The sequence below is a fragment of the Octopus bimaculoides genome, chromosome 27 (genome assembly GCF_001194135.2).
Source record: "Octopus bimaculoides isolate UCB-OBI-ISO-001 chromosome 27, ASM119413v2, whole genome shotgun sequence".
NCBI classification, from domain to species: Eukaryota; Metazoa; Mollusca; class Cephalopoda; order Octopoda; family Octopodidae; genus Octopus; species Octopus bimaculoides.
Window position 1 is genome coordinate 8,257,012 of NC_069007.1, and position 10,178 is coordinate 8,267,189.

General features: G+C 37.2%; 1 protein-coding gene across 1 annotated transcript in view; it reads left to right on the top strand.

Annotated features, from left to right (window-relative positions):
• The window catches only part of LOC106876114 (aquaporin-11), a 19,520-nt gene extending 9,801 nt beyond the window's left edge, over nt 1-9,719 (top strand). Inside the window, exons 2-3 of the mRNA XM_014924524.2 lie at nt 2,193-2,859; nt 7,536-9,719. Coding sequence (XP_014780010.1) covers nt 2,193-2,859; nt 7,536-7,816 — 948 coding nt within the window. The 3' untranslated portion in view covers nt 7,817-9,719. The remainder of the gene's footprint in view (nt 1-2,192; nt 2,860-7,535) is intronic.
• Nucleotides 9,720-10,178: the final 459 nt, after the last annotated feature.

The window sequence follows — 10,178 nt, forward strand, 5'->3', positions numbered from 1 at the left end:
TATATATATATATATATATATATATATATATATATATTAATATATATGTAGCTAACGAGTGTGGTGAGTAGCGACACCTAGTGTCAGAGCAGACCGTCTGACATTAACATAATGGTGATGACGGAGGTTAGGCTGTTTCATATTTACATTCAGGGTCACTTAGACTTTTCATTTCTGCTGAAAGTCCCTCCCCTTCCCCCTTTTCCCTCCACTCTTTTTGCTTACCCTCTCCTTTATCACTCAGCATCTCTCTCTCTCCTCTTCTATTACAACACCCCTCTTCCCTCCTTTACGCTTTGTCAGTCCCTCTCTCTTCCAAGTGTGCAGCTGTGTAACAGGAGACATGACATTTCATCTGGTCTCTGGTCACACTCTGCCTTCCCCTTACCACCAGCTTCACTTATTGCCAGGCATTCCTCCCTCTCTTCCCCATTACTCCTTTGACATCCATCACTCACTATCTTTTATGTATCGCTCTCTCTATCTCTCTTCCCCCTCGTCTCCCCTCCCCCTCTTCTCTATTTAGCTGGTATGTGTTAAGAGACTTATTAAATGGATTCGCAATCTCCACCATACGTGTGCACACACACACCCCATGTGAATACACACACATGTGCATACATACCCTTGCACACACACACACACACACACACACACACACAAAGAGATTATACATCACTTGGAAAGCGCCCTTCCTCTCAGACCAATGGTTAGGCATGAAGCCCTAGATTCTTCCATCCGGCCATGCCATACTAAGTTAATGAAACTCAACTTCATTCTTGTATTTGGTTTGGGACATTCTTGGTATGAAGCTAATGTGCCGAAATGAATCTTGTCTCTTGAGAGGGTCATTACATCAATAACAAACACACACACTAGTTCTATGTCACTTCTTTTATTATTATTATCATTATTATTGAATGAGAGAGCCGTGCATGCCATCAAAGTGACACTGGGGTAAAATATACGAAGCCCAGTATACCCATCATGACTACCCGTCTGATAAGGGTACACCAGGCACATGCATCACAACCATATGTGTGCGACATGGTGCTCTTATATCAAGATGAACAGCGCATGACCTTGCAGGTGGGGCCCAGTTAGAATTTTCTTCAGGTCGAGTAGCCCATTCTGCTCAAAAGGTCCCTTATCAATATTATTATTATCATTAATATCATCATCGTTTAACGTCCGCTTTCCATGCTAGCATGGGTTGGACGATTTGACAGCTGTAGAAATGAGTTGTGATGTCACAGGTGCCAAGCTGTATCGGCCCCTTTGCCTTTCCCTTGGATAACACTGGTGGCATGGACAGGGGTTGCTGGTATGCATGGGCAACTGCTGGCTTTCCATAAACATCATTGCCTGGACTTGTGCCTTAGAGGGGGAACTTTCTAGATGCAATCCCATGGTCAGTCATGACCAAAGGGGTCTCAGCATATAATAATAATAATAATAATAATAATAGTTATTATTATTATTATTATTATTATCATTATTCATAAGGTGGTGACTGGCAGAATTGTTTGCCTGCCTGTTGAAATGCTTGGTGGCATTTCGTCTATCTTTACGTTCTGAGTTCAAATTCTGCCAAGGTCAACTTTGCTTTTTGTCCTTTCGGGGTTGATAAATTAAGTACCAGCGAAATACTCGGGCGATGTAATCAACTTGTCCCCTCCCCCCAAATGTCAGGCCCTGTGCCTTTAGTAGAAAGGATTATTATTATTATTCTTTGTCAACTAGTTAAGGTGGTGAGCTGGGAGAAACAGTAGCACACTGGGCAAAATGCTTGGCAACATTTTGTCCGTCTTTATGTTCTGAGTTCAAATTCCGCTGAGGTCGACTTTGCCTTTCATCCTTTCGGGGTCAATAAATTATGTACCAATTACAGACTAGAGTCAATGTAATCAACTTGTCCCAATCCCCCAAATGACAGACCTTGTGCCTTTAGTAGAAAGGATTATTATTATTAGTTAACTGGTTAACTAATTAATTAATCAATTGTTTGATTAATTGTTCAGTCACTCAATCAATCAATTAGGTGGGATTGAACCTGAAACCATATGGTTTGGAAGCATCATCCCTACCACACAATCGTGGTTTCAAAATCCTATTTTCTTGTTTCCTTTTATAATTTGTTGGGTTTCTTTCCCCCCCCCATTTTCAAACCCTATATTTTATTCTTGTTTCAGATTGTTCCAGAACTTCTCTATGCTACAATGGAAGTACCAAGTTTTTGGCTAGATTCTTGGAACAATCCAAGAATCTTCCCTTTCATCACACCATTCCTACAGTGCCTGATCTACTATGCCCTCGTCTTGGTAGTCCACGTTGGTATATTTAAACTCAATTCCATATTCACTCCCATCTGGCTGCGACCAATTCTCTCAGATTTCTTCTGCACCATTACCTCATGTACAATTTCGTTTCAACATGGAATACTACGGTTCTATTATGGCAGCGCCACCTATGTCCTCATGTCAGGATTCATGGCTTTTCTCTTCAGGAATATTTTCAAAGACTCAGCACCTTCCGTTCCAGCAAATGTACTGAAATACATGAAAGAGGTCATTTCTTTCAGTGATTTACTTCTTAGAGTTTCCACACAGATCTTTGCCATTCCAGCCATTGCACTGGCCGTACACTTGATCTGGCTTTTAGAAATCATGCCAGAGCACACACAGCAACTGTCTCAAAGGACTTGTGCCAGTGACCTTAATGTTGCGGTTGCCATGGGATTTCTCATTGAAGGAGGGGCCATTGCGCTTGAGACTTGGTTAAGCCAAAGTCGAATTACCATTTATGATTCTGTAGATTCATGTCTAAAGCTGTTTACTGGACCAATAATGGTCGTTTTAGGTATGTACAGTTTGTTTTCTACTTTCTGCTTTCTTTCTGTATTATTATTATTATTATTATTATTATTATTATTATTATTATCCAGTAGTTTTACTTTTATAACGTGCTTTCACTTCACTACCGAGCGCAGCTCTGTGTGCCTTGGGTATGTGCTGTGGTTTGCTGTGGTGCTCTTATGGTTACTGTATTGAAAGTGTTTTGCGTAGGATGTGTGCAGTGCCCAGTAGTGCAATTTTCTGTATGTTATATATATTTGTAAGTCCTGGTGTTTTTGTTATGTATTTGTCTGAATATTTCTTTTATTATACCTAAGGCACCTACTATGATAGGAATTGTTTCTGTTATTAGATTCCACATTCGAGTTACCTCTATTTCCAGGTCTTTGTATTTTGAAAGTTTCTCCATTTCTTTTAGGGAAACGTTGGTATATTTAAACTCAATTCCATATTCACTCCATCTGGCTGCGACCAATTCTCTCAGATTTCTGCTGGAATTGATACATATTATTATTATTATTATGATTATTATTATTATTACTATGATTATTATTATTATTATTATTATTATTATTGTTATTATTATTATTATTACTATTATTATCATTATTGTTAAGGTGGCTAGCTGAATCATTAGTGCACCAGATGAAATGGTTAGTGCTATTTCGCATGTCGCTATATTCTAAGTTCAAATTTCATCCTTCTGGAGTTGATAAATCAAGTACCAGTTGAACACGGGTCAACGTAAACGACTCATCCCCACCCCACTAAAATTGATGCCCTTGTGGCAAAATTTAAAACCATTATTATTATTATTATTATTATTATTATTATGGCTGTGAGCTGGCAGAATTGTTTGCATGATGGGCAAAATGCTTAGTGGCATTTCGTCTGTCTTTATGTTCTGAGTTCAAATTCTGCTGAGGTTGACTTTGTCTTTCATCCTTTCGGGGTCGATAAATTAAGTACCAGCTGTATACTAGGGTCGATCTAATTGACTGGCCCCCACCTCCTCCCCAAATTTCAGGCCTTGTGCCTATAGTAGAATAGATTATTATTATTATTATTATTATTATCATTATTATTATTATTATTATTATCATTATTATTATTATTATTAATATAATTAAGGTGGTAAGCTGGCAGAATCGTTAGCATGCTGGACGAAATGCTTAGCAGTATTTCGCCCGTCGCTACATTCTGAGTTCAAATTCCACCAAGGTCAATTTTGCCTTTCATCTTTTGAGGGTCAGTAAATTAAGTACCAGTGCCATGTAAAAAGCATTGTTGTGGGTGCTGGTGTCAATTAAAAAGCACTGGTGATGGTGCTGTGTAAAAAGCACCTAATACACTTTGTGGAGTGGTCGGCATTAGGAAGGGCATCAAGCTGTAAAGACCAAGACAAAACAAGCTATGAAACTTGATTGTAACCCTTGGCTTTCCTGTTCCTGTCAAACCGTCCAACCCATGCCACTATGGAAAATGTACATGAAATGTTGATAATGATTCTTTTACTTGTTTCAGTCATTTGACTGCGGCCATGCTGGAGCACCGCCTTTAGTCGAGCAAATCAACCCCAGGACTTATTCTTTGTAAGCCTAGTACTTATTCTATCGGTCTCTTTTGCCAAACCACTAATGTTACGGGGAAGTAAACACACCACCATTGATTGTCAAGCGATGTTGGGGTGACAAACACAGACACACAAACATATACAAACACATACATATATATATATATATATATACACACATATATACGACGGGCTTCTTTCAGTTTCCGTCTACCAAATCCACTCACAAGGCATTGGTCAGCCCGAGGCTATAGTAGAAGACACTTGCCCAAGGTGTCACGCAGTGGGACTGAACCCAGAACCATGTGGTTGGTAAGCAAGCTACTTACCACACAGCCACTCCTGCGCCTATGATTGATGATGATTGATCATGCTTAATGATGATTGATCATGATTAATGATGATGATGATGATAATGACAATACATGAAAAGTGTTGTTATTGTCGTGCCATCTCAGGTGAGTTCTGATTTAACTAAGCCATTAGTAAGGGAGATGAAACTGGGATCGTTTCAGTAATCGATCCCCCAATCAATAGAGAAGCAGTGATTAGATAAACAATTCACAAATATTTGGGTTCATTGAGCACATACGGCACCGTGGCGAGTTGATAATTGGTGTGTTTATTGATAAATAATTAACCTGATAAACAACAATAGACAACAATGGCAAAAAGGCCAACAGTTGCAGCAACAACAACAAAAATGGTAACAGCAGTAACAACAAGAAGAGGAAGGAAGAGGAGGAGAAGAAATAAGGAAGGAGAAGAGCAAAGAAGAAGATCAACGACAACAGCAGCAGCAGCACCCTAACGAGAACAACATAAACAGCGTCAACAACAGCAGCAATGACGACAACAACAACAACAACAATTGTCTCTGATTCAGGCAGAAAGCATGAAATCTGTGACGAAGGGAATACTTGATTGACCCCAATACTGGTTTTTCCTTTTATCAAATAAATGGTGTATTATCAATAAATGGGGTCATTGGTGTATTATCAATAAATGGAGTCATTGGTGTATTATCAATAAATGGGGTCATTGGTGTATTATCAATAAATGAGGGTCAAATACAAAGGTGAAAAACATAGGAAAATAAAACAAAAAAAATCAACAAACAAGAAATAGAGGGAGATTTTAGATTCTCATCACAGTTGGGGGGTCGTGTGGTTGGGTGGTTTGTTTCACAACAACACAATTTTGAATCACAGTACTTCATGGAAGTTATCATCATCTTTTAATGTCTATTTTTCCATGGTGGCATGGGTTGGATGGTTTGACAGGAGCCAGCCAGCTTAGAAGGCAACCCCAGGCTCCAGTTGTCTGTTCTGGCCATGGCTTCTACAGCTGGATGCCCTTCCTAATGGCAACCACTTTACAGAGTGTTCTGGGTGATTATATATATATAATCACAAGCACACACATACACTGAAAGGCTTCTTTCAGTTTCTATCTACCAAATCTACTCACAAATCTATGGTCAGCCTGGGACTAGAGTAGAAGACACATGCCTGAGATACCTTGCAGTTGGACTGAACCTAAAACCTTGTGGATGGTAAGCAAACCTCTTCACACTATTTGAAACCATTAGATTGCAAGTATTGCATCTTCGCTTTGTACTTTAGGAATAAAAATTGGTCAACATAGTTGTTGTTGTTGAAGCTGAGAGAGTTTGAAACATAGCCAAGTAATAGATATTGTAGAATATTGTAGAAGGCAGCGGGCTGGCAGAAACGTTAGCACGCCAGGCGAAATACCTAGCGGTATTTCGTCTGCCGTTTCGTTCTGAGTTCAAATTCCACCAAGGTCGACTTTGCCTTTCATCCTTTCGGGGTCGATAAATTAAGTACCAGTTGCGCACTGGGGTCGATGTAATCGACTTAGTCCCTTTGTCTGTCCTTGTTTGTCACCTCTATGTTTAGCCCCGCTGTGGGCAATAAAGAAATATGATACCGGAGAGTATTGTAGTTTGCTTGAAGCATTGTATATTGTTTGTAAAGAATAAAATATTTTGAATGACACAACAATGCACAATAAACAAACAATGGACTATAAGAACTGTTCTAATTTAATCATCCATAGTCTGATGATATTTTGGAATAAAATTCCTTCTTCAGATGTCCCTAAGAATTGATGGAGTCGCTGTTTTTACAAGAAATTTCTTCTCAATTCTCAGCCGATTGTAATTTAGGTTGCTGATAAAATATCTGGATAATTTTGGGTGTTTATTAATCAATATTTCTTTTCTTTGTAAGATTCCAAGTTATTATTTTTTTTCAATACTAATTTGAGAATTTTCAAATTTCAAAAAAAACAAAAAACCTTAGATTCACTTCAACATTTAAATTCAATTTGCCAAAATATTTTCGTCGCTTTGAGACCGCGACCTGTTCACTGACAAAATTCCATGCAGCATGGAATTTTGTCAGTGAACAGGTCGCGGTCTCAAAGCGACGAAAATATTTTGGCAAATTGAATTTAAATGTTGAAGTGAATCTAAGGTTTTTTGTGTGTTTCTTAAATGGCTTATAAACACTTTCCACGCTGCAATTGCTTTTGTTCCAGCACACGATCTTAGATCAGGTTACTTGCCATAAAAAAAAAAAGCAATGTCTAAATTAGAGCCGAATGAGTGAGGATTAATTTCAACAATCTCTTTTTTTTAAATGCATGATGGGTAAATATATCAGGAAGCGAATCACTCCAGCAGACAGTGAAGAAATCATGGAGAATATTTTATACTGAGATTTTAGATTTAGTCGAGTTTCATTTATTTCATATCATGCGCCATTTTTTCATGAGTCTCTTTCATTTGACCTAGATATTAAAATTTCTTTTGCCTTTCTCCTCTTTCTGACATTTAAAGATGGCTACTGATCTATATGAGTCTATTTTCTGGAGAATTGAAGAAGCAAATTTACTTTAAGTATCATAAGTATTATACACCACAAATGCTATTGCAACAGGAGAAACCTTGCCGAAACCCTTTCTACTGGCCTTTTAATTCGTTTATAATGGATCACAGACTCCTTTTACTATTGTTCTCATTAACAAACTATCAATCTTGTTATTAACTTCGTATTTTCTCTTGTTGTTTGTTGTTACAGGTATTCACCATACTGGAATGTATATGAACCCAACACTAGCATCGGTGATGAAGTTTGGATGTAAAGGCACCACCCCTTGGCAGCATGTATTGGTCTATTGGTTAGCACCAATATTGGGCTGTATTCTTGGAGTGAAAATATTTAACTATCACCAGAAGATGCTGGCTTCATCTATTGTTGATGTTTCTTGGACAGATTCAATGAGAAGTGAGAATGGAGACAAGTTTAAAAGATTCCCGAGACGGAAACTTAAAGGAAGAAGTACGACAAGGAAACGATAACTCCTTCGACATATCTGTCACGTTATGTATTTGGATATTTACTCTCTGTTTGGCTGTCTGTCTCAGTCTGATAGTCTGTCTGTTTGTGTCTCTCTGTATATGTGTGCATGGTGTTTGTCACCACCCACCATTGTTTGATAAACAGTGTTGGTTTATGTCCTTGTAACATAGCAGTTTGGCAAAAGAAACCAATATAATAGGTACCAGACTTAAAACAACTGCTGCAAAAAGCATAATTACTAGGATCAATTTTTTCAATTAAAACCCTTCCATGTGGTGCCCCAGCATGGCCACAGTCCAAACACTGAAACAATTAAATGATTAAAGATAGGCTTTGTGATGGGAAGCAAGAGAGGTAAAGCAATACAAAGATGAATATCAAGGAGAATGGTAAAATCCTGCAACAGGCAGATGGAATGGTATTGAGAAGACAGAAGGTGAGCATCAGAGGGACAATATCTTCAGACAGGTTCAAAAACATTCCTCTAAATATATGGGGCCATGATACCTTTAGTAGAAAATCCACTGTTAACCGAAGTCACATTGGGACCAAAGAAAAATGACAATTATCTCTGGATTAATCCATTTTCGTAATTTCTTACAGATTCTTCATTCTTTAGACCAGTATTTCTTACCCCTTTTTTTCATACCTATGAACCCTTTTGATTCCTATTCTACTTAGATGGACCCTTAAACCCATTTGAGGTTTAAAAAAAGTCATATTTTTATAATTAAATATTATTAGAAATTGTATAAAAAAATTGTTAGAATATTTCGTGAATTGTAGAATTATAACCACTTTATTGCTCATAAATTTTAACGCCAAAATCTTATATGGACCCCCAAATACCATATGGGCTCCAAAGAACCATATGCCCCCCCCCCCTAAGGGCTATAAGGACCATGGTAGAAAACTACTGCTTTAGAGTTTTTCTACATTCTGACCATTCCTTGAAGTTCCTATTCCTTAAAGATACTGCTGCATCAACCATTCCACTTCACCCTTCTTCAGTGTCCCTTTCTTCATATTCCTTATATTCAAAGGGCTGGTGGTCCCCTACCTTGCCTTTTCTCTTCTCACCTTGTGTGTGTGTGTGCTTTTTTCGTTCTCCTAAAATTTAGTTTTGGATGGGAAGAGGGCACCCCTTATGTTTAATCTTTTATCTCTAACGTGTTTCAGTCATTGGACTGTGGCCATGCTGGAGCACTGCCTTGGTGGTTTTGATAGAACAAATTGACCATGGCACTGATTCTATTGGTCTCTTTTGCAGACCTAAGTCATGGGGACATAAGCAAACCAACACCAGTTGCCAAGCTTTGATAGAGGCACAAATACAACCACACACACACACATTCATGTATATATATATATATATATTTGTGTGTGTGTGTGAATGTATGCGGCTTAGTGGTTCAGATATTCAGTTCATGATTGTGAGGTCATGAGTTGAATTATTGGTGGGACATTGCGTCCTTAAGCAAGGCCCTTTATTCCACTCAGCTGATAAAAATGACTAGTACCTGTATTTCAAAGGGCCAGCCTTGTTGCCTTCTGTGCCAGACGGAATCTCCCTGAGAACTACGTTAAGGGTACATGTGTCTGTGGAGTGCTCAGCCACTTGCATGAAAATTTCCTGAGAAGGCTGTTGGGCTGATTGGATCCATTGGAAGCCTTGTCATCATAACCAACGGAGTGCCAGTGTGTATATATGTGTATGTATGTATATATATATATTTCTATACAAACACACACACACATACATGCACATACACGTACATATGTGTGTGGGTGTATGTGTGTCTATGTATATATCTATATATATTTATATCTATATATGTATGTATATGTTTGTGTGAGTGTGTACATAAATATGTACACATGTATATATTCATGCATGCATATATGTATATATATTTGTACATGTATGTGTATATATTTGTGTATATATATATATATATATATATATATATGTACATATATGTGTGTATATATATGTACATATATGTGTGTATATATATATATATGTACATATATGTGTATATATATATATATGTATATATGCGTATATATATATGTATATATTCATGCACATATGTGTATATATATTTGTATATATATGTACAGATGTGTATATATATATGTACATATATATATGTACATATATTTGCATATATATGTACATATATATATATATATATGTATGTATATGTACATATTTGTATATATGTGTATATATATGTACATATGTGTATATATATGTGTGTGTGTATATTTATGTGTATATATATATGTATATAAATGTTTATACACTTATGTGTATATATATATGTATATACTTATGTATTTATATATGTGTATATA